The 26,787-nt window shown below is 40.4% G+C and overlaps 1 protein-coding gene across 3 annotated transcripts in view; it reads left to right on the plus strand.

Annotated features, from left to right (window-relative positions):
• The window catches only part of DEF8 (differentially expressed in FDCP 8 homolog), a 1,140,218-nt gene that overhangs the window by 537,012 nt on the left and 576,419 nt on the right, over positions 1-26,787 (plus strand). For all 3 annotated transcript variants that reach the window (XM_044081732.1, XM_044081731.1, XM_044081734.1), the window contains one exon: positions 11,755-11,919. In XM_044081732.1, the coding sequence (XP_043937667.1) occupies positions 11,755-11,919 (165 nt within the window). The remainder of the gene's footprint in view (positions 1-11,754; positions 11,920-26,787) is intronic.

Raw genomic sequence — 26,787 nt, forward strand, 5'->3', positions numbered from 1 at the left:
TTTTAACCTTGAGAAATAAGGCTGTTATATGTGCTGCAAAAGTTTCACCAGACTTTTGATCCCTTGTGTAAAATAAGTGCCTTTCCATTATAACATTTGTTTGGGGTTACACATATCTCTAAATTTAAGTTTTAAGCACTCAGGGTCTTCCCTTCAGCTGGCACTACTATATGGCAGTCTTCACCCTCCCCTGCAAACACAGCACGTACATAAACAAATGAATGTTATCTTTCATTGGCCTCTGAATCAGCTAAATTCAGTAGAATAAATGCCTTTGTACGTGCGTCTTTGTCACAAAAAGCAGCCTGTATGAAAATATTGTATTCCTGCTCAAACACTCTCCAATTTTCTGCAATATTCTTATCATGCACAGTAGGTGCAGGTCTGCAAAATCCTTCTGCCTTGCTCACAGAATATAGTAAAACACAATGCAAAATGTTTCTTGTGATTATGTAAAACATTTCACACACACCAGGTACTTGAAATAAAATTTAAATGCACAACAAACAGTTTGAAAGACTATACTCTGCTAAATATTCTTTGAAATGACTGTACTTTGTGAAATAACTGCACTGTAAAACTGCACACACTTGCAAACACTTTGCACAATTTGGATACTTGAATAGCGTTAGTTAATACAAAAAAGTAGTACATAGCAAAAAACCTAGTCATTTTCCTTTTTTTGTACATTTTATGCAATTCAGATATTGTTTTAAATGTTTTCGTAATTCGATTATTTTTATCAATATGTTGCAGTTTCGGACATTTCATTTAATAAGAAATTCGTTTTGAGTGCTCTGAGTGCTTCATTTTATATTTATAGAGAAAGAAATCATTTAAGCAAGTTTTAGTACCTGGAATTTGTTTCTGAACTGCTTTGCGAGTCATTTGAGCAGTAGGGATGATTCACACATATATATATTCCTCCAGCTTTAACCGGTTGCCTCATGACTGTAACTCTGGATCCCATTCTTACTTCGTGTTGCTCATCTTATGTGCATTAAGAAGATGATGAGGCTTGGGTGTTTAAGTACTTTATGGTATGCAAACATATCAGGATGGATGGCAGGAACATTGAACTTAAACAAATTATCTAACTAACTGACTGACTACATACTTGCATGCTCTCACTCTGGCTGTTCACTCAAAAATGGCAGTCTTGCATGCACGTGTTCAGTACTTATATGTATGTGCAGGCTCACTAGAAAGTTTCTTAAAGGTGTATCACGCACACTGATCTACAGCTGCTGTAAACCTTTAAAGCATTGCTCCATATTTGTGCACAAAGGCTATATATTGCCTGTGCAACAGTCGCTGTGGAGATTTCCAGTGAGATGCTGTGTAGAGCCTAGGAAGAGCTGCAGACTGCATAAACCAAGATTTGCAACTTGTAGTTTCCCCTACCACACATATCCTCCCCTGGTGGACAAGCTATAAGGTAAATGAAACTACCTGTTCTACAGTTTGATTTGCATCATTCCAAATACTGTTTATGTAGAGATATCCACAGTACTACCACATATTGTGCAAGAGGGAGGGATTCTTTGCATAGTTTGGTTGTTTAACTTTCAAGAGCATCCAGTATTTGTCATACACAAACTTTAAATGATATGCTGAGAACCTTGGAGTTTGACTTAAAAGCTGTTATTTGTCTCAGCTGCAAATTTAAGTTTACCTGGGGGATTTGCTCCCTGAATTTCTTTTGATGTTCTTTGAGAATCTGTTTGGTAGCTGTAACATGTTTGCTTGTCATCAGCAAATGAAAGTGTAAAGCTCTAAATACCATAACTTCAAAGAGATTTGCACTTTGAAGATAGGCTTCATTTGTGACCAACGGTAGGAACTTGCTAATGATTTATCTCCATCCCCAGGTCAGATTCAACAAATAGAAAAATGATTTTAGCCTTGAAAGAAAGGCATTTAAAAGTGATTGAACACATACAGCATCAGGAATACTGTTACAAATGTTTGTACTAAATGTAGTAAATGTGTAGAACAAGCAGAGGAGGAGGTGGAGCAAAGGTTTCTAGAAAAGGTTTTAAAATGAAAGGTATGCATTCGAGATGGACAGCAGTTGATATACATAAGTCTAAAATGAGGGGAAACTAGCTGTGCTGTAGAGCAAAGTTAAGACTATTTTTTGTAGGGAAATGTAGTAGTAAGTTGCTCATGAATCTTTAAATTTTGCTAATACGTGGATGAAATAAGTTGCATTATTTGCTGAGGAAATGGTAGCAAATATGAAGCCATATTACAGGCGTGTGTAGGATTATACCCTTACCTGTAAAAAAAAAAATAGTTCCTTTCCTATTTAGAGAAACTATTACTGTGTGGAACAATTTTTTATACCTTTCATTTTATTCACTGTCCTTATGTGTTTAGTGAAAGTGAGTGATGGATCAATCTCAAACCAAAGTAGTTGAATACTGAGGCCAAAAGAACCCAAAGGACCAATCTGTTGCAGAAAAAAAATCACAGGAAACCAAAGTAATTCAGCGCTTTCGTTCACTTTACTTATGGAACTTCTTCAGAATAACCATACATAAAATCGGTTATCTTAAATACCAGCATAGGCAAACCAATAAATTCAAACGAACCAGTCACACCACTCTATCAGTTTCATCTAAAATTCATTTAAAGTGCCAACATAAAAATTCTTACAACTTGTTGCACATATAAAACATCACACATAGTGGTATCTTAAATAGCTCTTAATAGAAATGGTCTCATTAATACCTGAAAGGCAATCAGCCCTCAGAAAAATATGCCATTTAAATTCTAAATAATTATTATAATCTTGCACAGATTATTTAGTGTCAACTCTTTGAAGCACCAAAAAATAAAACTTTTTAAAAACAGCGCAAACCTTACTGTGTTTTGCTAGTGCATTGTTGCAATCTGACTGTTTTATAGCTCTAACATCTTCACCAGTGTGACAACCTAAAGTCCTGGTTGTCTTACCCACATAGAAGATCCTGCAACTGTTTCTAGATAGAGTTATTTTGGTTCCAGTGTGTTTCGTACCCAGTTCTGTGTATCCAGTGTTCCACTATTTGAATACTGAGACCTGCTCATTGAAACTTTATGGTGGAACTAGGATTTTAAGGAGAGGTCTGAGAAGCATTTCATGGTTCCTGTGAGCATGGTACTTGTATTTTGAAGTTTATACCAAGTTCCTTGTTGATGGATTGGTTGCTAAGTAACCATAGGTCATGGGTTAGTGTGCTTTCAGCGATTTTGGTAAAATTGTCCATGGCAAATGACAGAATCATTAGTTTATAGCATCATGTTTGTCATAGGAAGATTAAGAGAGATGAAGTTAATAAAAGTGGAAAACAAAAGTGGCACCGGTACTGACCTCTGAGAAATTGTATATATTATTATTTGTGATGAGTATAGCAAGTCCCATGACATTAAGTTTATAACTTCTTTTAGTAAGATACCTATAAAATCACTAAAACCTTTGGGGCCAGAGAGAAGTGCTTAATTTACTGTCTTGCTTCCATGGCTTGACAAATACTGTTTGCTTAGGAGAGAAGAACAGGGCTTGTACTGTGTTCTTTTTCTGAAAGTGTGCTTTTTACTTTGAGAAGACCATATGCTTCTAAGTATGAGTTAACAAAATACAGCTTTCCAAAGCATCTTTCAGACATAAACTAATTTAGATATTTGTGAGAAGAAGTTTAAACAGGTCCTTTGGTCTAATCTGGAGATGATGATAATAACTGAAGGCTGTCAAAGATCAGAAAACAATACAGGATTCCATAGAAATACAATGTGTTGGAAAAGAATATTAATTGATAGTATTATATTGTTGCAAGATCTGTTGAAAATCTATATGACATAGAAACAGCACAACAGTAATAGTCAGTGGTACTAGTTCTGAGTCTGAGGAAGTAGTACAGGAATACCAGCAAAAATAAAGTCAGTGCCAGGAAGTAATGAAGTCACACAAGGGATGATTTGCCCTATAGGGCTAATATGGAGCTTTAGTCTGGCTCCTGCATAACAGTAAGCAAGCAACAAATAATGCCAACAGCTGTAAAAATCTTCACTTCTAAAAATAATGTAACCTTTATTAAGAGGAATGGGGAGCAGCTGTTCTTTGCCTACAAGGAGAATCATTTAAGGTCAGTGTGTTAAGTCTAAGGCCTAACCCATCTTTAAGAATGATCCTATAATGCAAAATGCTATGCTTAGTGTAGATCAGTGTGTGTATGTCTCTTTAAGAAGCTATCCAAGGGCATGCACAAGTGTATATATACTGAGCACATGCAAGTCTGAGTGCCATTTTGTAGTAAGCTGTTGAGATGTAAGTATATATATATATATATATATATATATATATGTAAGGTCTGTCTGTTAATTCGTATTTAATGGTGCTGCTATCCATCCTAATGTGTTTCTATGTAATAAAGCATAAATGAACTACTCTGCCTGCTTTGTCTTCTGTGTATAGAGGGACGAGCAATATGGTGTCAGAAAACGGATCTATCTGAAAACATCGACATGCGAAAACACTGACGAGATCACCGACACCACAAAACTGACAGTTCAAAAACACAAAAGTTTACATGCCCAACAAACCACAATCCCGACAGTCAACAAAGCAAAGCAAATCCCTTTTCCGAAAAACACACACACAACACAAGCACACCAAAAACCTTACAAACCTACACTAAACCTTACATACATAACTATCTATGCACTAACCTTAACCCTAACCCTAAGGTCCGTCACTATCGCAAACTTACCTTACCCGCACCCTAACCCTAAAGTCCATCACTATCGCACACTTACCTTACCCGTGACCTAACCCTAAAGTCCGTCACTATCACATACTTACCTTACCTGCACCCTAACCCTAAAGTCCGTCACTATTGCACACTTACCTTACCTGCACCCTAACGTCCGTCACTAATGCACACTTACCTTACCCACAACCTAACTCTAACGTCTGTCACTATCGCATACTTTCACAGTCGCGCTCGTTTCACATGTCTGTGTTTTCAGTGTCGGGATTTTGAACTGTCGATCATTTCCATTGTCGGTCTTCCTGTGTCTGTGTTCTCGTCGTCAGCATTTCAAGCTTTCGATGTTTTCAGGTAGATCTCAGAAGACACGTGGTCGAAACAACTTGTGGCCAGAAAGAACTCCAGTTTCTCCACTTTAAGTCCAAGAGGCATCCATCTAGTTAGAGGTATATATAGGATTGGATCATCCCTACTGCACGTATAATTTGCAAAACAGGTCAGAAAAAATTTTCAGAAGTTAAAACTTGCTCATACTATTTCTTATTCGCAAAATATTAAAGCATACTGAATGCTTTAAACAATTTTAAAATAAATCAAAATGTCCGATATTGATAGAAATATTCAAATTACTATGGAAAATGTTCGAAATAAAGTCCAAATTGCATAAAACGAATAAAACAAATAAAATGAAAAGAAACAACCACATTTTTTGCAAAGCACATATTTTTTTTATTAAATAAAGCTATCCAAGTTCTCAGAAGTGTATGAAGTGTTCGCATGTTTGTGCAGTGTTACAGTAAAGTTATTTTGCAAATGCAGCCATTTCAGAGCATATTTTGCAAAGTACAGTATTTTGAAGAGTTTATTGTGCATTTGAGTGTTACTGCAAGCTGCAGAGAGGCATCTTATTCGTATATAATTACAAGTGGTCCTGGATTGCATTTTTGTTGTACTGTAATTTGTGAGCATGGTAGACAGTTTTCGAAAACTTGGTCCACTTATGTTTGATAATACTGCAGAGAACTGGAGAGTGTTTGAGCAAGAGTACGACATTTCCATACAGGCTGCATTTTCTGATAAAGATGACCGTGCAAAGGCATTTATTCTGCTTAATTTAGCTGGGTCAGAATCCATTGAAAGGGAACATTCATTTGTGTATGCACCTGCTATCTTTACAGGAGTGGAGGGAAACGTCATATTGTTGTACTGAGTCAAGGGAGGACACTTGAGTGCTTAAAATGTAAATTTAGAGAAATGTGTAACCCCCCCCCCCCCAGACAAACATTACAATGGAAAGCCACTTATTTTACACAAGGGATTAAAAGCCTGGTGAACCTTTTGCAGCATATATAACTAACTTGAGAAATAAGGCTAAAATGTGCATATTTGGTGATTTAAGGGATGAGGTGATAAAGGACAGACTTTTGTGTGGTATTAAAGATGATGCTGTGAGAAAGATTTTGTTTTGTGACAGTGATTTAACTTTGAATAAGAGCATTGAGATTTGTCAGATATATGAGCTCACAGAAAAGCACACAGATATGCTTACAAATGAGAAAGACATGTTTCTAGTCGCTTCTAAGCTCTCATTTATATCATGTATCACGTGGTTAAAAGAAACAGGCCGAGGCATGTGGCAGCAACTGCAACGTTCACAGGTAAACCCCAGAGCTTTCTAGCAAGTTCCAGAGATCACACAGCCTCAGTGAAGCATAAGAATGAGTCAGCAAACTCAAAGCAAGGGCCAACACCCAATTTTTTCATTGCCAACTGTTGTAATTGTGGTACCAGTCACGAATCTAAAATAGAGAAATGCTTAGCTTTTGGTCAACAATGCCACAAATGTAATAAATGGAATAATTTCAAAAGATTTTGTAAATCAAAGGCCACAAATTATTTTATTGAAGGGGGACATTTTAAGATATGGGTTGATCAATTAGAGAACCATAACTCAGGGTCTCATTATTTTCATGTTGATGGTGTGTCAGTGCTTAGTGAAACAGTCAGTGCAGTAGATGTATGGGCCAAGAATGAAGTATTTTGTACTGTTTGGATAAATGGCAATCCCACAGAGCTCAAAGTTGATACTGGCTGAAAGTGCAATGTTATGTCTGCAGAAACATTTGATAGAGTATGTGCTGGTGAAAGGCTTGATTTGACAAAGTGCAGGAAGCTTGTTGCTTATGGCGGTGAACAGATTCAAACCAAAGGCTCAATAGTGCTTTCATGTTACTCTGCTGGAAGAAGCTATGACTTATTATTTTATGTGGACAAGAGGCATGTGCAGTCATTATTAGGCTTCAGAGACGCTTTGAAAATGGGACTGTTTTCATTTAATAAGGAAGTCCACCATGTTAGCTTAAGAGACCGCTTTTCTAATTTCACCCAGTATATTTTTTGCATCTATATCTTATCATCAACAGCTTAGGTTGTTGAATCCTAAAGCATAGACACCTAAGCATGGAAAGCTTACAATAGCGAACTGCCACATAATCAAATTCCTTCCTCGGGAAAGAATTTGCGTGGCCGTCCGTAAACAAAATAAACACACTCAAACATAGTGGGGAGCTGTGCTCCCCCCAACTAAATATACCAACTCCGAGATCTCTCTACATTGGGGAAAGGGCAAATCCCCGATAATGGCCATGCAGATTCTTTCCTGAGGAAAGAATTTGATTATGTGGCCGTTCGCTATTGTAAGCTTTCGACGCTTAGGTGTCGATATTTAAGCATTTGACAACCTAAGCTGTCAATAATACAATAGGAACCCTATTTTTTTTACCTATGGTGATCTTTTCAGAGACAAACTAGGCAAGCTTCCAGTTGTGTACTCCATGAAGTTAGACCCAGATGTCAGTCCAGTTGTCAGGCTAGCTGGAGAAGTTCCAATAGCTATGCAGACTAGAGTCAAAGCTGAATTAAACAAAATGGTGCAACAAGGTGTGATTTGTCCAGTAGACAAACCGACTGAGTGAGTATCTTCCATGATGGTACTTCATAAGAAAAGCTCAGATGACATCAGAATTTGTATTGTTCCACGAGATTTAAACAAGGCACTGAAAAGACCTCATCATCCAATGTGTACAGTCAAAGAAGTTTCTTCTCTTATGCCAAATGCCACTATTTTTTTTTCTGTCTTGGATGCAAAGAGTTCATTTTGGCAAATTTTGCTCGACAAGAAATCTTCATTGTTAACCACTTTCAGTACTTCGTTTTGAAGGTGCAGATTTCTGAGAATGCCATTTGGGATAAATTCTGCAGGTGAAGTCTTTCAACTTGCAATGGAGCAAATTTTTTCTGGGTATCCTTGTGCTATCACAGTAGACGACATACTATTAGGAGGTAATGGTGAAGCTGAGCATGACAGAAACCTCAGAAAAGTTCTGGAAAGGGCACATCAAGTGAATCTTAAGCTGAATCCTCGGAAATGCAAATTCAGGCTATGAGAATTCACTTGTGTTGGTCAATTATTTACCAGTTCAGGCTTATGACCAGACCTTTCTAAGCAAACAGCAACTCTCAAGATGCCAGCTTCAGACAATGTCCCAGCCCTGCAACGTTTTCTTGGCATGGTCAACTGCCTAGGCAAGTTCATTCCAGACTTGAATCAGAGAGCTAACACACAAAGATGTATCTTGGTCTTGGTTAGAGCAATACCAGAGAGCATGTGATGTCCTGAAAGAGAGTTGCCAGTCCACCTACTCAGTTATTATGATGTCCACAAGCCAGTTACTCTTTCATGTGATGCTTCAAAATTTGGTCTTGGTGCAGTCATTTTACAAGACTGTCAACTTGTTGCTTATGCGTCCAGAACTCTTACTCAAGTTGAAATGTATTATACTCAGATAAAGAGCTTTTGGCAATTGTGTTTGCATGTTCCAAGTTGCATGATTATGTTTATGGTAGACCTACCAGATCGAAACAGAACACCAACCTGTAGGTCACTATTTTGAGAAAGCCTATGCATACAGCTCCAGCCAGATTGCAATGCATGATGTTGAGATTGCAAAATTATAATTTCATACTTGTGTACAAGAAAGGAAAACTTCTTTATCTTGCTGATACCTTATCCAGATCGCCCATATCAACCACTTAACAGCATGAGAATGAGCAATTTGATTTTGAAGTCATGGAGGTGAGAATTTTTTCTTCCACATGTCTTGATGAGCTCAGAGATCATACAGACGCGTTTCCAGTTTTACAGAAGCTCAACCACTTTCTCTTGATGAGCTCAGAGATCATACAGACACGTTTCCAGTTTTACAGAAGTTCAACCACTTTCTCAAAGAAGAATGGCCATCAAAGCAATCTACTTTACCTCAAGAAGTGCAACCCTATTTATCATACAGAGATGAGATTTTGTCAGGCGATGGTATCATCATGAAAGGTCCTAAAGTTACTGTTTCAAAGTCTTTGCAACAAGATTACATTACTATCTTACACTGAGGTCACCCAGGAGCAGACTCTACCAAAAGAAGGGTGGGAGGACTAGTACTTTGTCCTTTTATGTCACAAGATATTGAGAGAGTACTTTAATCTTGTTCTGTGTGTAATAGTACAAAGCACATCGATATAAAGAACCGCTTCAGCTAAACTAGATTCACAGACTACCATGGTCGAGTCCGGAAAAAGTTATTTCTAACAATGGAACACAGCTTACAAGACAACAATTCAAAAGATTTGCCAAAGAGAGGGACTTGACTCATGTCACAAGTAGCCCAGAGTATCTGCATCAAATGGTTTGGTAGAACGTGCAGTTAAAAGTGCAAAGGAGTTACCAGAGAAGTCAAAATGAGACAATAGTGATGTTTTCCAGAATCTCTTGAATCTTAGAAACATTCCTCATGATAAACATCCTGGTTCACCTGCTCAGAGACTACTGTCGAGACAAACCAGAACCACAGGTTCCTATTAGAAGACCAAAGACGCATTGTTTAGAATGTGTCTTAGTCGAACCTAAAAGACTGAAACAGCAAAATATCAAAGCGGCTTTTAAGCAAATTTTTTCTCTGGAAAAGAATTTGCTTGGCTGCTTCTTTACTTTGCTGTTTTTAGCACTGTAGTGCGGTCTTGGAGTTGGTATATTTAAGTAGGGGGGTGTGGGGGGAAGCCCCCCACTTAATGTAATGTTTAAAGTGTTTGTGTTTTTTTTTTGTTGGAACAGCGATTTTTTTTTTTTCCCCTTGGAAAAAAAATCGCTGTTCTGACAATTAGAGATTGTAAACTTTCGTTTACATAGGGTCCATTAATCACCGTTCGTTTTTTTAAGCGTTCGGTGATCTAATATAGACCCCAGAACCACATTACCAATCAGTAGTCAATTGTTGGTTCCATGCGTCAAAAACAACATGGTCAGTGAAAACCAATCTGTTGAAGAAGCGTTTAATCCAGAAGTCCTATTATAATAAGACCAGCAAACTGCTCATTACATTATGAGAGGGAGAAGTAGTAAGGATGCAAAAGTCCAAAGGTTATGATCAGATTGGTCTTGAAGAATATTTGCCCAGAGCCGAGATTGTACATTGTGAAATCACAAGGAGTTGACTTTACGCTGAATCAGAAACATTTGATACTTGTGTCTGAGCCTATACAGCAGCATATAGCCTGTGAGAAAGACTCTTCATCTCAGTGTGAGTTGTCCAGTATTCCAGTTCCAGAAGTTGTTCCATAGAATATTCCCAGTCCTGTGATGAATCCCAAAGTTCCTGCTATGAGTTTAACAGAAGACTGTCCCGGTTGCTAAGCCCAGTCCTGATTTATGTTACGAGATCCGGCCGCATCTCCAGACCATGTTATATATACACAGCAAGTTGGACATGGACATTGTGTTTGTTTCTAAATATCTATATTAATACATGACAAACTGCAATGTCATTTTCATTTAAAGGCAATCTTTGTAAGAGGGAGGATGTAGATCAGTGTGTGTATGTCTCTTTAAGAAGCTATCCAAGGGCTTGCACAAGTGTATAAATACTGAGCACGTGCAAGTCTGACTGCCATTTTTGTAGTAAGCTGTTGAGATGTAAGCATGTATATATGTAAGGTCTGTCTGTTAATCAGTTTGTTTATATCTAGTGATGCTGCTATCCATCCTAATGTGTTTCTATGTAGTAAAGCATCTTAAACGAGCTATCATGCCTGCTTCGTTTTCAGTGTATAGAGGGACGAGTGACACTTAGGTTTGAAGTTATGGTTAAAGTTTGTCCGAGATATAACCCAGTCATAGATTTGTATATATTTAAAGTTAGAATCATGAGCACTGTGTGGCAAACAAAGTGTGCATGGTTGGAATAGCAAATGGTGATGTTACTGAGCAATGTTTGAAACTTATTGTATGCCAATATAAACTTCACTGGTTGAGTATTTCATGTTGCTTTTGGAGTGCAGAGAACAGATAAGTTCATTGAAAGTTTAAGGAGAATATTTACTGTCCCAGTAGAATCCCCAGTTTCATCTGGTGGCCCTGGGTCAAACAAAGGAAGCTGTACTGGCCAAACCAATACAGACTTTTGAAGAACAACTATAGGTTTGACTCAGACGTTTCATTTAGTTGAGCCATAAGAGGATCATAGACCCATCCCCACCCAGCATGCTAAGGATCACATGTACCAAGCACCTAGCCAGTTTATGCAAATTGAATTGAAAGTGAGGAAAAAATATTTTAATTTTCTGAGAGACTCGTCATACTTCTGTCAACAAGCTATAACCCCATATTGTATTAACACCAAAAAATGTGTCCTTTTTTCCCTCTCTGAATCTTCTGTATGTGTTTCAGATGAGTAGCTGTCAGATGATGCATATGTTCTAGAGTCCTATAAAGTATATATATCTTTTTTAATATTTTTTCCTCTAAACCCATGCACTCATCACCACTTGAGAGTATTTTCATTTTTTATTATAATGGAATTGCCCAAATAGCATGCTTGGGCTTTCTTTTTTAATACTATGTTTTATTTTGTGCACCGTTGCTTGTTCTTACTGATTTGCTTTCTGTCCACAGGTTGTTACTACCGCTGCCACAGTAAATGCCTCAACCTCATAAGTAGGCAGTGTGTAAGGTCAAAAGTCAGTCACCAGTCTGAGTATGAACTTAATATTTGTCCTGAAAGAGGATTGGACAGCCAAGATTATAGGTGCTTTGAATGCCGAGCGCCTATCTCATTACGTAAGTACTGATCTTAAAGCATGCTAAGCATTTTCTACAGCATTCTAGAGTGACTTGACATTTGTAGTTGTCCATCAGGTGGTAATGTGTTTGCATTAACTGCAGTGGCATCTTCAAGATAAGGTCAGTAGAGTGTCACTCATTGTTGACATGATGGTGATTTGCATTTGCTCAGCAAAAGACCCTGGTAGAGGGTTCAGGTGGATAAATTACAGTGATTTGGTGGTTAAGGTTTCTTCTTTATATCTCCAAAGTCCACAGTTTAGGCCTGACCCCAAGGTTACTACTGACTGCCTGGAGTTTGCATGCTCTCTGCATATCTGTATGAATTTTCTCTTGGCTCCCAAAGTAATGCTAAATGACTGACTACTGAAAACTGTCCCTTGCACTTGTGGCTTAGATCCTGGCAAAAAAAGAGTCCATGAAGGATCTATTTGATTACCAGTTTCTTTTGCACAGTAGCCCCTCTTTAACCACCAAGCCTCCTCCTAGGCACTCTGTTGACCAATGCCCTATACCCCTCTGCCCTTAGAGATGAAGCCCTAGTATATTGGGAGCTATGACATCGTACAAGTTAGAATTGAGTTTTTTTTCTCGATGTTCGTCGTGTTTCACTGCTGCAGTCATTACACTTGGGTTATCCTGCCGTCAGGCGGTTCCGCAGTCGGCCAGAGTTCCAAAGTCTTGGTTCGGCGTCGGTTGCTGTCGCTTCTTCCCTGACGTCAGAGCGCCAGGGGTATATAAGATGCAGCCGATGCTATTTTCTTCAGTCTTTCTTGCCGCACGGTGCCCGAAGCAAAAGTAGTTCGCAAGTGCCAGTCGGCCGACTCCTGAGATTTTCATTCGAATTTCAGAACCGAAGTCTTCTATAAAGCTAATTTTTCTTGCCTCAGACTGATTTCAGTAAAAGTTAATAATTGTATTTCTTGTGGGAAGCAAATACCTCATAAGGATTTTCATTCTTACTGTATCCCATGCCTAGGCCCAGATCACAACGTCACTGGTTGTCGGTTTTGTGCTAGGTTTAACAAGCACACTATTAAACATCGGTTTGATTTTGCCCGACATTACTTCGGCAGAAAATTCAATTATACCATGCCATCGGAGCAACCGACGACCGAGATTCACAAAAAGCGCAAAGATAAGGACAGGCATCCGAGGCCCAAAACTGACGACGAGGCCTCTTCTAGGCCAGTCACCGGTTCTCCGGTTTTCAGCAAGGCACTTTTGCAGCCCCTGACGATCGTTTCTTTGAACCACAGGCTGCCTCCGACTCCCATGTGGACATGGCTGGGCCTTCAGATACTCAAGATTTAGGGCCTACCAAAACTATCCCTTCAGAGGGATCCGGAGCAGCTGAACAACCCTCAGCTTCAGACGGTGTATTCAGACCTACTCAACTAAGCATCAAATCTTCTGCCAAAACTAAAACCCCTTTAAAAGTAACGAAGCAAGTTCAACATTCACCAGGACAGGCCATGCCTAAAAACAGATGCTCAAAATGGCCGAAGACTTAATTACTCTGATCAGGGGTTCCCATCCCCCTCCTGATAAAAGGCCTAGATAGGATGCAGACTGTGACTCATCTGACCAGGTGTCCATTTCTTCGGATTCCTCATCAAATTAGGGATACTCTATACCCCCCTATGTGGACTCTGATGCTGAAGATTCAATTCCTTCAGCCTCTCCTCCATAGGACTACTCTTTTAGGGAAACATTACATACCATATGGGAGCATTTCCACTGGGAGGGCCAGGATTACTCAGAATCCAAGAAAAGGCTCCGAGAGTTCCTTTTACTGCCTCAACACAGACCCCTTGCTATTCCGCCAGTGTTACACATTGTGGATGATGTGTACTCTGAATCCAGTTTAAATCCTGATTATTTGCCTCCTGCTCCAGTCAAACCAGACAGATACTACAGGGTCCCTGACTCTCACAAATTTCTTTACAGAAGTCCTGTTGCTGACCTTGAAACTATTTCCCAGGGTCACAAGGGGTAAAGGCCTCTACAGCCCAAAATCCAGTTCTCTCTGACAGGGATGCTAGAGCATTAGACAGATGGGGGAAGAAAGTATACACATCTGCAACTTTAGCAATGAGGGCCTTAAATTGCCAGTTTCACATGCTTAAATATCAGCAATATTTACTGTCTCAATTACAACAAAAAATGCTTACAAATTCAGATCTTCCTGACTATAAGGAAATGCAGGATTTATTGCATGCAGCAGAACAAGTGGGGAAACATACGTTGCAATGTGGTTTTGATTCATTAGAGGCCTCTTGCAGAGCAGCAGTTACAGGGTCTGTCATTTGAAGGCATGCTTGGTTAAAAGAACAAAGTTTACCTGATCATGTCAAAGCAAAATTATTGGATGCGCCTTTGCAGCAGGATGTCTTATTTGGAGCTAAGGCAGAAGTGGTATTAAAGAAAATGGAGGATAAGGCAAAATTTATGCAAATGGTGAAGGATTTTTTACAGGTGCAGCCTCCTCGATTTAGCAGAAATTGGCCAACAAAAAATTGGTCCTTTCCAGTTACAGACAGACCTCAAAGGGGCAAATACAGACGTCCAAGAGGCAGTGGTCAGCCACAAGGTTCTTATAGGCCTCGACAATGGGGTACATCAACCCAGAAAGGAGGGGAAGACAGGTCACAACCTTTTAGGAAACAGTCCCAATGACTTCCCCCTTCAGCTGCCAAGCACTTCTCTCTTGGCAGCTCCCTTGGGGGGGAAACTAGCACTTTTTTCTCACAATTGGCATATCATCACCCAAGACAAATGGGTTCTAAATACTGTATCTCAAGGTTACAGGTTCCGCTTTCACACATTGCCAAGGCTAAAAGGAATGCCAAACCTGCCACCAAATCAGTGGGAAGAGGCTCAAAAACAAATTATAGCACTCATGGACATAAGAGCTATTCAAAAGGTACCAACACAAGAGCAAGGACAAGGATTTTACTCAAGACTCTTTCTGGTCCCCAGAAAGGACAAAGCCTGGAGGCCCATTCTGGATCTTTCTTCTCTAAATACTTACCTGGATGTTCCCAAATTCAAAATGTTGACACTACAGCAGGTTCTTCCCATGCTGGGCAAGAAGACTTGGCTAGTAACTTTGGACCTCAAGGAGGCATACCTGCATGTCCCTATCAGACAAAATTGCAGAAGATACCTGAGATTCTTAGCAGGTTCAACGCATTACCAATTCTCTGCACTGCCCTTTGGCTTATCTACTGTGCCCAGGGTCTTCACAAAATTGGTACCAGTAATTGCATTTTGCAGACAAAGGGGAATTCAAATATACCCATACTTGGACGACTGCCTTATTCAAGCAGAAAGCAAGGACATTCTTCTAAAGCATCTGGCATTTGTAAAAAGCTTGCTAAGTTGCCTAGGGTACACAGTAAATGAAAAGAAGTCAAAAGTAGTGCCCTCACAGGAGATAATATTCCTGGGTGCCAGCTTAAATACAACGGCCCAAATGGCTTATCTCACGCCAGACAAACAAGGACAACTGACTCAATATTTTCAATTGATGGCAACAAAAACCCAACTCCCTGCAAAAAAATTCTGCAGGCCTTGGGGTTCATGGCATCTTGCATACTACTAATTCCATATGCCAGACTGCATATGAGGAAGTTACAATGGTATCTGAAAAGTGTATGGACTCAGCACTGCCACAGTTTGGAAGCAGTAATACCACTCATCCCCTGCCTTCAACAGGAGTTTCAATGGTGGGCACAGGCATGTCACCACAACAAGGGACAGCCTTTTACTTTACCCACAGCCAGGCAGACAATAACAACAGATGCATCGGATTACGCCTGGGGAGCACACATGGCAGGACAATGTATCCAGGGCAAGTGGACCACAGACCAAATGCATCTCCACATCAATCAAAAAGAGATGCTAGCTGTACAAAATGCCCTGATAGCTTTCAAGGACCTTATACATCCAGGACAATTGCTACTAAAGATGGACAACACCACAGTTATGTGGTACATAAACAAGCAAGGGGGCACACATTCCTACCCCCTATGCAGACAAGCAATGACTTTGTGGAATACAGCACTGACCTATCAAGTTCAACTGCAAGCACAATTCCTGCCAGGAAAGAAAAATACACTGGCAGACGACTTAAGCAGAAACATCATGGATCCTCACGAGTGGAAACTAAATCCACAAGTATTCACAATGATAACTCAGAAATGGGGGAGCCCAGACATAGATCCTTTTGCCTCCCCTCTGAACTGCCATCTACAGAAATTCTGCACAAGGACTTACCACACACAAGCGTGGAAATTGGACGCCCTATCATTCAGTTGGAAAACACTAAAAGTTTATGCCTTCCCACCACTGCCCCTCCTAGCAAAGGTACTCCTAAAAGCCAGACTAGAGAGGCCACAAATGATCCTCATTGCTCCGGATTGGCCACAACAGCACTGGTGTCCAGTATTAAGGAACATGGCTCAAGGCCCAGCATGGATTTTACCTGAAATACCTCATCTTCTGACTCAGCAAAACAATCAGATCCTGCACAGCCAGTTCAAGACCTTAAATCTGGCTGCATGGCAGATTACTTAACTAAACAGTCAACACTCCTCTCTAAAGCTGTTATGGATGTCATTTTGGAGGCCAGGAGGCCCAGCACCAGGAAATCTTATTCAGAAAAATGGAAAAGATTCTGCGCCTGGAACCAGGCTCAAGGCCTTAACCCTCTTGTCCCAAATATTCCTCAGATATTACAATACTTAACTGAGATGCTGGACAAAGGCCTTTCCTTTTCATCTATTAAGATCCACGTCTCTATTTCAGCGGATTACAACACGGATCCTCCTATTTTTTCACACCCATTACTAAGACAATACCTCAGAGGGGCTAAAAACATAAGACCGGCCCGGACAGCACCAACACCAACCTGGCACCTCAACTTTGTTTTGGAAAAACTTACTCTACCACCTTTTGAACCAGCCATTTCAGCAGAATTAAAATTTTTGTCATGGAAAACTGCTCTGCTGCTGGCAATAACTTCAGCATGGAGAGTCTCAAGTTATAGGCACTAATGGCAGTGGAACCTTTCATCATTTTTCAATAAGACAGGGTTTCCTTAAGAACAAACCCTACCTTTATGCCAAAGGTAGTATTCAGTGTGGCTCTTAACCAAACCATTCACTTGCCCACTTTTTATCCAAATCCCCAGAATAAAGGGGAGAGACTTCTTCATTCATTGGACATACACAGGCAGTTACATTTCTACTTGGACAAAACAAAAACTTTCAGGAAAACTGAGCAGCTGTTTGTATCATATGCTGCAGGATCACAGGGAAAGGCTATTTCAAAACAGACCATTTCAAAGTGGATAGGACACTGTATCCGTTTCTGCTACACACAACATTGAAAAACTGTGCCTAGTAACATTAAGCCTCATTCTACCAGGGCGACAGCCACTTCAGCAGCCTTTCTTAGAGGAGTGCCAACCAAGGATATTTTGGAAGCTGCAACTTGGAGTTCAGTGCACACCTTTACCAAGCATTACCACTTACCTCTATACTCCAAATCCAGAGCTGGCTTTGCCGCTGCAGTTCTGCAGGGCCTCATAGCCACTCCTAATCCTATATAGACCCAGCCGCCCAACCTCAGCTTTGGGATTCAACCCAAGTGTAATGACTGCAGCAGTGAAACACGATGAACATAGTACAGTTTTGTACCTACCATAAATGTAGATGTTCGAGTATATTCACTGCTGCAGTCCAGGTTACCCTCCCTCCAACCCCACTTTCCTAGCTGGGACTTATCTATACCTCTATATCCTGTACAACCTATGTGGTGTATTTGCTTGTAGCTAAAGGTATTGTTTCGTATTTTTTTATGTATGTGTCATTAGCAGTATGTATTGCCTACCTATTTGGGGGCAGCTGACATCTGGGGCAAGAAAAACTGAAGAAAATGGCGTTGGCTGCATCTTATATACCCCTGGTCCTCTGACATCAGGGAAGAAGCAACAGCAACCGACGCCGGACCAAGACTTTGGAACTCTGGCCGACTGTGGGACCGCCTGATGGCAGGATAACCCAAGTGTAATGACTGCACCAGTGAATACACTCAAACATCTACATTTATGGTAGGTACAAAACTGTACTTTATGGCTGCACATGCTCCTGATATGTCCATTGACATCCAGGTGGTGGGTGTGCGGTAGGCCACTGAGAATGGTTTTAATAGATAGATATATCCATCCTGCCCCTTGAGACAAGCATTTTTGTGTTCTCCAGCCTCCATTGTGGAATCTAATGCAGACTGTGCAATCCAGACATGTATACTCACACTGTTCCCCCATGAGAGAGGTTAGCAAACATAACTTGATTGTTTCTTTTTCTCTGTTGTGCCAGCCCTGCGAGTGCCCAGACTGGAAATCAATTTGGATTGCCTTGTGTTTTAGTCAGGGTTTTGTTCTTGTATGCTGTGGAGCTGGCAACAAAAGCTAGAAGATTGTTTTGGAAAATTATTTGTCCAGTACCTTGGCTGAAGTTCAGGCAGCTTTTTGTTAGTTATCTGAGTTGTATGGGTAAGTAGTCTTTTAAAGTACTTCACTTTTGATGCAGTACTTTATTTATAGACCTGAATGATTTATTTTCAATTTCTGCTAGAAGGGTTATTGACCTAGGGATACAATCTGTTCTCATTTTCACGAACAGACATAATTTAAGCAATTCCCTCCAAAAGCATGAAAAATGGCATATGTCCGGATAATTTTTCAGATTCTTTTTTAGACTGTGTAAGTGTGATCAGAAAATGTTACTGAAGATTTTCAGATATTTGTTGTGTGTGTGTGTTTGAATTTGTTCATGAGACCCACACAGGTGGAGACTTACTAAAGCCGTTAAGTCAAGCTTACTGCATGATGTTTACAAAAGTTAAATTCTGTCCTTCTAAAATGGAAATGCTGCAGATCATTAAAAGACTCTCACTTTTCTGGCTTCCACTATTGAGATGGAAGGTAGCATCATTGTTCATTATTTCTTGTAAAAGATGCACAAAATAAAGCTTTTTCATAGAGGTGTTCCTTTTTGATTTGCTGAAGTCACACGGCTCTTTAGACTGTTTTCAGTGTCACTTTAACATTGAAAGATTTTTAATTGCAATAATTATAGAAGTTCCAGGGAAAAATGTGGAAACTGCTTATTCTTGTATACACACAGTTCTTTATTTACTGGCCTAGAAAGAACTAAACTAAAGGATGGTATTAAAACTGCCGAAGCAACCGACTCAATGAAAGGGCTTCGATTAAGCCCATGTTAAGGAAACGTAGGAATATCAGATGAACTATGAATATTCAGGTCCTTAGATGTTTTATGTGCTGTCTAGTATTTATGTGCTCTCTGCTCATATATATTTTCTCCCTGTTTACATTTCTCATATATACATTTTTTTTATTTTTCTGAATAGCATTCATTACATTTGTGTCATATTATTATGTATGATATGAGATTTTTATGTTTTTATGTTTTTTAATAGTTGGATGTTTTTAATGTTTTAGTGTATTATAACATAGGTTAGTAAGCAAGTGGTAGTGCTTTAAGACTTAATTATTTTGTGAATGTGATAGGTTGGTTTGATTTGAATAAGTATATATATTTAGGGGAGTATCTGATGAGTTGTTAATGATCTGAAGAAGCTCTTGTAGCAAAAGCACTAATCTTTGTATATACAATTTCCCTATGTCTCTTTGACAATAAATTCAGTGATTTTATATATATTTTTCGTTCCTGCTCCGTTCCGTTTCCGTTTGTTTTTGGACTTTTACATTATTTTTGTGACTCTGGAAAAGGAACGTTTGCTTGGCGTACTGGCAGCATAACTACTTTGGATTATTTAATTAAGAAACTGTCTACATAATATAGGTGTGATAGAGTTAAAACTGCATCACAACATTTAATTGATTGGGAGGGTTGGTGTAATGGTTAAGGTGTTTGATTCACAGACACAAGGTATAGTGTTTGATTCTCACCTTTAGGAGGGAAATTGGCTAGGTTTAGAATGGCATGTTAAGAAAGTTAGCCTAGTAGTTTGCTATGAACCTATGCTGCAAGTACTGTATTATATGTATGAAGTGTGACAGAACACTTTAAGGGTCCCTGAAATAGTGCCACCAGCTGTGAATCTCTTAAATGTCCCACAGTTCACATAATTTTAGCTGTTTTTTGCATCCTTCATTTGAAGACCATCACTGAATGCTGTTTTCATTCTTAAATAGGACAGATGTTATGCAGGGATGTGACCCATATGTATCCAGAATAACTTCCCTGTGTAAGTAAAAGGAGTTAGTTCCGTTTAACTAATGAACATCAGTACCCAAGTAAGTACAAGATGATACAATGCTGGAGTTGTCCAATGAAAGAAATAAGTAGGTACTCCACGACTATCAAAGCAAACCAGTCCAAGTTTCAGAGCAGTCCTTGGTCAATTGTGATTGTTTCTTAAACACAAAATTCTCTTTGCTTTGGCTCATTAGCAGCAGTACAAAGAACTACCTGCTCACAATGCTGGAGTTGACCTAAAAGGCTTTGCTGCCCCTTTACTTCAAAAGCTGTAGACCTCTCTCATATTGTCTACCTCTCTTTTGTGTGTGTGTGTGTGTGTGTGTGTGTGTGTGTGTGTGTGTGTGTGTGTGTGTGTGTGTGTGTCTCTGTGTCTGTGTTTGTCTGCCTGTCTCAGTTTTCTTTCTTTGTTTTACGAACTAATTTGAAATGTCCATCAAATGACTGATCGAAGTGTTAGTGGTGTATTTATAAGAAACTAAATAGTCCCCTTGTGGTGGTGCTGCAGTAGTGTTGTCGCCTCACAGCAAGACATTGTCCCGTTCGATTCTCAGCTAGAGCGTCTACTGTGGAGACATGCGTGAATGGGCGTACCTTCGTTGAAGGTTGTGCGTTAGGACCGGCAACTCAGCACATAAAAATCAACTGCCATTCATTAGCAGACCGGAGTTCTGTTGTGGCGACCCCGAACCGGGAAAAGCCGAAAGACACAACAACCAAACTTGTCTGTTTCCACAGTAACTGTCAAACAAATACCCCAGATGATCCTGCATCCAATGTTATGTTCCAATAACACAAAAATGTGTGATGTTCAAGAAGCTAAAGCAATCCTTTAAGTATGACATCTGTTCTTCTAAAGTACAATATGTACTTGGGGTCATCAGTTAAGTACAGTATCTACCATGTTTGTCGGTTTGCAGTTGCAATATGATCTTGCTGTCACTAACTGGCCTTATCTTACCTTACAGGCAGACTCTGAAACAGTTCTACAGTTATTTGATAACATCCTGCCCCTAATGAAACAGAAATAGTAAGCTGCCAGTTGTTGACATGAGCAGTATTTCACTGAAATTGTAAATGTTAACTCCCTTGTACAAACAGATAATTTTACTAGAGACCCCACAATCCATGATCTTTTCATCACAAATAGGCCACTTTTTTGTACACTTCATTTAATTAACTTTCCCTTGTTAAATCAGACTTTTCTTTAAAACCTGTAATGCTTCCCTTGTGAATACCTCTGTGTTTTGGCGCTTCTCAAAAGCAAGCCTTCTTCAGTTATTTGATTACCTTAATTAATTCCACTGCAATCCTCCTCTGATGGATCCCATTGCCAAAGATACTGCCTATGCCTCTGACCTCTACCCCACTTAAGTAGTTGCATTGATAAGACAGTTCGTAGCTGTACAAAGAATGAGAAATTTCAAAACAAAACTAGTTAGTGGAATACCCATATAAATAAATTATTTACCAAGAAGAATACATTACTTAATGCTTTCAAGAAGTCTCACCCCCAGGTTTAATAAACTCCATGTAGGAATAGTGTAAGTCCTACATCGAGTGTACTGTGGCCGGGTCTACTGCTCCCCCTCAGCAGTGCACCTTGCATATTAATGAAGGCGCACTACTGAGAGAGAGAGCCATATGTAGCACAGTTACAGAATCAGTGTAGGGGGTGTGTTACAGTGTCTGCGGATGAGTAACACACCCCCTGCACTGTTAAAGTGCCGGATGGCACTTAAATAATAAAGTGAATCACATTTAAATAATTTTTGTGTTTGCTTGGCGCAGCGCTTGGCAGTAGACATGTGCCAGGCATCTAAACATAGAAACTGAATGCATTTAATTAATTAGAAAAGCGTGTGTTTAAACATAGCTAAGTGGGTTTGCACTGCGCCATGCTCACTGTGAAGGCTGCCAGCCCAGCTAGCTAGAATTTTGTAAATAATCCTATGTCATTTGTAAATATTAATATGATCCACAGGCTTGTCTTGCAAATGTAAGAAAACTATATGGTCTGTACTGAGCTTCAAGAATGTAACCACAGTGCACCCTGTTGGAAGAGAGCAGAATGTATATGGACTATATGCCTGTGCAAATGTATGTTTTCATAGTAGAATTTGGGACATACAAGAGTTAACTTGCAAACTCTGAGAAAATAAGTAAAGAGTTTTATGAGTGCGTTTACAAGTAGAAGACAGAATGTCTGCAGCTAGGATTCTTTTCTGTTGTCTTGAGACAGAGATACTTATAGGTTTTAAGGGTAAAAGTATTCAACAGTTTTATGATTTCCAGTTCCAGGCAAGCTTCTAAGAGATAAGCATCAGCTACTAAGAAGTAAGTATTCCTGACACTGAGGTGCTAACTTTTAGGCTTCTGTTGACCTGGAAACTAAGGTGGCAAGAATTATGCAATCTGAGATGACCCAGCAGAAATGATTGATAGTAACTTAAAAACGATCTCTCAGAGAAAGTTAGTGCATTTTGAATCTTCTTTTGGATCTGACAACAACCTCTCACCACAGCACCTGTCTTTGCTGTGAAAGTAAGACTTAGACCATAGTATTTCTCGTAGAGATAGGAAAATAGCAAGATTAGTCTAGATGTTTTCTGTATTTATGTGAGACTGTCCTGCAATGTTGTTTTAAAGTATTTCCTGTGATTCTGAACTCTGCTGTCACTGTGTTGCATTAATGAGTATTGTCTTGTGCTTTTATTTATTATTAAATATGTTTAAATCTTTTAATTGTGGCTGGTTTGTTAGAGATATTTAAGCTCTTAAAGTACTTGCACATGTATTTGGTGATACTGTATAGGCCACTCCTAAATAGCCTTAAAAGTTCTGGTCACACTTACCATTTGGATAACAGCAACATTACATTGTAGAATTGGTCACCCTTTGGTAAGGGCCTTACAGTAGCTGATACGGGTGGCTGGTGGCAGCTGGTACTACCTTATAGCCTGGGCAGTCTGGCAAGTCAGTGCAGATTTACAAAATCAGGACAGACAGGTCAGTGTCACATGCCATACCCATCTGGACACACAGTAAATGCCAGTCCTGTGTAACACACTGTATGCATGCACATATGTCTTGCAACTACACCTGCCATAATAATGCGTCAGTAGCTCTGTCTGTGACATACCTAGCATGTGTGACATCTGAACACCCACAGTCCAGTCTGTTGCACGACAACTACATGGTTGTCAATACAACATAGAAATAACTGAGACCTGCAATGTCCAGCAGAACTAGTTGCTGCTACTGTAGTCCCTGCCACCCACAGTAGCTTGTCAGAGGCCTGTAGGGTGGGACACTTGTCACAAATATGAATACGTGTCCTAAATTCCACCTACCGCTCTCTGGATGGCACTGTTATGTGTAACATATGTACTAGAGGCACATGCCTCACCCGGACTGTTATAGGTACCCTCACCCTGGCTATGCTGTCACAACAGAGTTGACATTGCTCCCTCACTCACATATACAGCTTGCTGTCCCCCAATTGTGTTCACAGTCCCCAGTATGACTACTGGCCAGAATGCAGCAGCCTGCTACACATGCAGCAGTATGTTCAGCTACCTGCTACAGACCTAACATACCTCCCAAACATCTAGAACAGGCCAGTCATACAACACACACACACATACATAAAGGGTTGGGGGGGATGGTCATGTGACAGGGACGTGTGTCACATTCTTCCCCTACAAACATACACAGCTGATAGACCAATGTCAACTGCAGCAGCATGCACAGTCAGACAAAAATGATGTATGACACTCACATCTGCCTGTCTCCATACTGACCCAAACACACATTGTTAAACAGTAAACTGCCAAAGAATCAGAAAATCTGTTAACAATGGGCAAGCATAGTATTTCAAAACTGTGGAAATACCACATCAGTCCAAACAATGGACAGTATTTCTACCTACCCTCTGATGCTGTAGCTCCCACACCTCAATAATGTCCTCCTTACAGGCCAAGAAATGGGCCAAGGCCTACATGAAGGCCTTAATTATAGCACTGTGTTGCCATGCCATTGGCTAATAAAAATGTAACCCAGCTGTTCTGGATGCTATTAGCAAGTGAGTCGCACATTGGTGCATAGGCAATCACCTGATCTGATGATGTTAATCTTCATTCATTCATTACTGATAGGTATCGGTTCCGTCCTCGGAACCGAGTCAGCCATTATAACAAGCTTGCGGCAGCCAAAAACTCTTGAGCTAAGCTTATCCTTAGTGCCCCTCTCTCTCAGCTTCGATCTTGTTTGCCGCATAGAATATCAAGATGCATCAGGCCAGCTCTCAAGCGAAGTGGTTTAAAATTTAAATTTCAACTCTGATAATTTTTCTCTACTTTAGAAATTTTCTATCTTATTTTAAGTCGTTTATAGTTTGCTTACCCTTGCTATCTGTTGAGTGACTCTCTTCTGTTTCTTTATCAAATTATGGTATTTGTTCATACCATTACTGGTACAGGCCTCTCTTACCTCTGTAATCTCTAATACCTTTGCTGGTATCCCCCCCCCCTTTTCCTTTCCTTTACCCATTGGATGTTTCTTCATTACCAATGTTGGTAATTAAAAAAAATCAGTCCTTTCTTTTCTTGACCGTGTGCGTGTGTGCCTGCTTCATATACGGTTATTCTGGCAGAGTCTTTCACTCATTGCTGACTTGTTATTTGAATTGTTGATAATGGCTGATAAGAAGGGGACAACAGGTGTTAAGCAGTGTGTTCAGTGTGGCAGGAAAGTGCCGAATTCTGATGGACATTTATCCTGTGTTTATTGTCTCGGGGTGTTTCACGTAAAAAAGTTCAATCCCCTTGCGACTTATGTAAGGGCTTTAGCGCTCACACTTTTACTGAGAGGAAAAAGTTACTACTGAAAGGTCTCCTAAAAACTCCTTTCTCTGAGGCTCTATCTGAGGAGGAGGGTTCAACCCTTCCTAAGAAGGAACATAAAAAGAGGAGTCAATCTGTACCATCCTCTCTACATACATACCAGTGAGACTAAATATGTTAAGTCCCCCACAGAACCAAAGGCAAAACTCCCTAAATTGACTTATACGGTGCCATCCTTGGCACCATGGCCTCTAACCCCATCTACGGTGCCATCCTGTATTATGGAACTGTTGAAGACTTCAGCTCATACTGTACCAACCTCCACTATGGTACCAATCCCCCTCTCGGCACCAAAATAGTTTCCCCAATTCAGGTCACTACCCTCCCTCAAACACAACCTACTGGTCCCATGACCACTGTGCCAAAGGGTGAAATATTACCTCCAACCCGATACTCCGCGATGGTAGATCCCTTTTTCAAACAACAATTGAGGCCTTTTCTAGAATGCCCTGTTTCTCTGTCTGGGATGTCAACCCTCTCCTCCAGGAGCCTTTTGGATCTCAACGTAGTGAGACTTGTGGATCAGCTCCTGGCTGCCAAAGGAATTCCAGCTATTTCTAAACCCTTCTTCCTACCCAGAGCCGAGGAATTTTCTCCACAGATTCCAACATATATTTCTCCTTCAAACTCCTTGGAGGTATTGGAGGCATCGACATTGACACCTATCCCAGTTCCAGCTCCTTTGGTTCCACTGGTAGATCTTACTATTGCTCTGGAACCTACCCTACGGTCTTCTACTCAGTTGGAGCCAACCCATCCTTTGGATGGTGACTGATCTGTTGGCACTGTGATCCCTAGTATGGCACCTATTTTTTTCTATGGTGCTATCTACTACGGATCTGGTTTTCTTGGTGCACTAAGTCCTCTCGTGAATCCTTCCCTGGGGTGGGCTCGTCGAAGCAGGTTGTGATCCCAGTTCCGTTGTTGTCTTTCTCGGTCCTGGGCTCCCATCCTTCTTCAGATGGGCCTACTTTCCAGGTGATTGAGAGGGCACTTGCCTCCGCAGGCTTACAGCTGGTTCCTTCAGTGCCAGAATGCCACATATACATGTCCTATGAACCACAGCTGACACAGTCCACTACTCTGGGACATCGAGCACGGGAACTTCAAGATACCCCTCTACAGGCCACCCACTCTTTGGAGTCCTCTTCAAATGCCCCTACTGAGGAGGTACCCCTTAAGAGATTGTGCAAGAGGAAGCATGTTGATTCCCCTAAAGAATCCCTTAATGAAGATACAGACTATGATGAGGGGGAAGGGTCACCACAGTTGCCCCCTGAAGATGTCTCCTTTGGAGACGCTAGAAATTTTTACAGCACCGGGGAGACTGAAAGCTCACCAATCCTTCCTCTGAGGAGTCTGTATTCTTGCAGGCTTTCTGTGCTTGACCCTCTACTTCCTGGGTGACCCCACCTGCAGATGATCTAGTTCCGCTCATCATGCAGTGCACTTGGAGGAATCCTGACACCGTTGAACCTATCCCCCGAAAACCAGACAAAATTCTCTCCCTTCCAGAGGATCACCCCCATTGGTCCAAAGGCTTACCAGTAGGAAAGAACTTGCCGAGGTGAGTCCTACTGTCCATCCCCCAAACTGGGAGTCTCGGGTGATGGACAGGTTAGGGAAGTGGGCATATGCTTCATCGA

The sequence above is a fragment of the Protopterus annectens genome, chromosome 8.part1 (genome assembly GCF_019279795.1).
Source record: "Protopterus annectens isolate FY-2018-M chromosome 8.part1, PAN1.0, whole genome shotgun sequence".
In the NCBI taxonomy this organism is placed as follows: Eukaryota; Metazoa; Chordata; order Ceratodontiformes; family Protopteridae; genus Protopterus; species Protopterus annectens.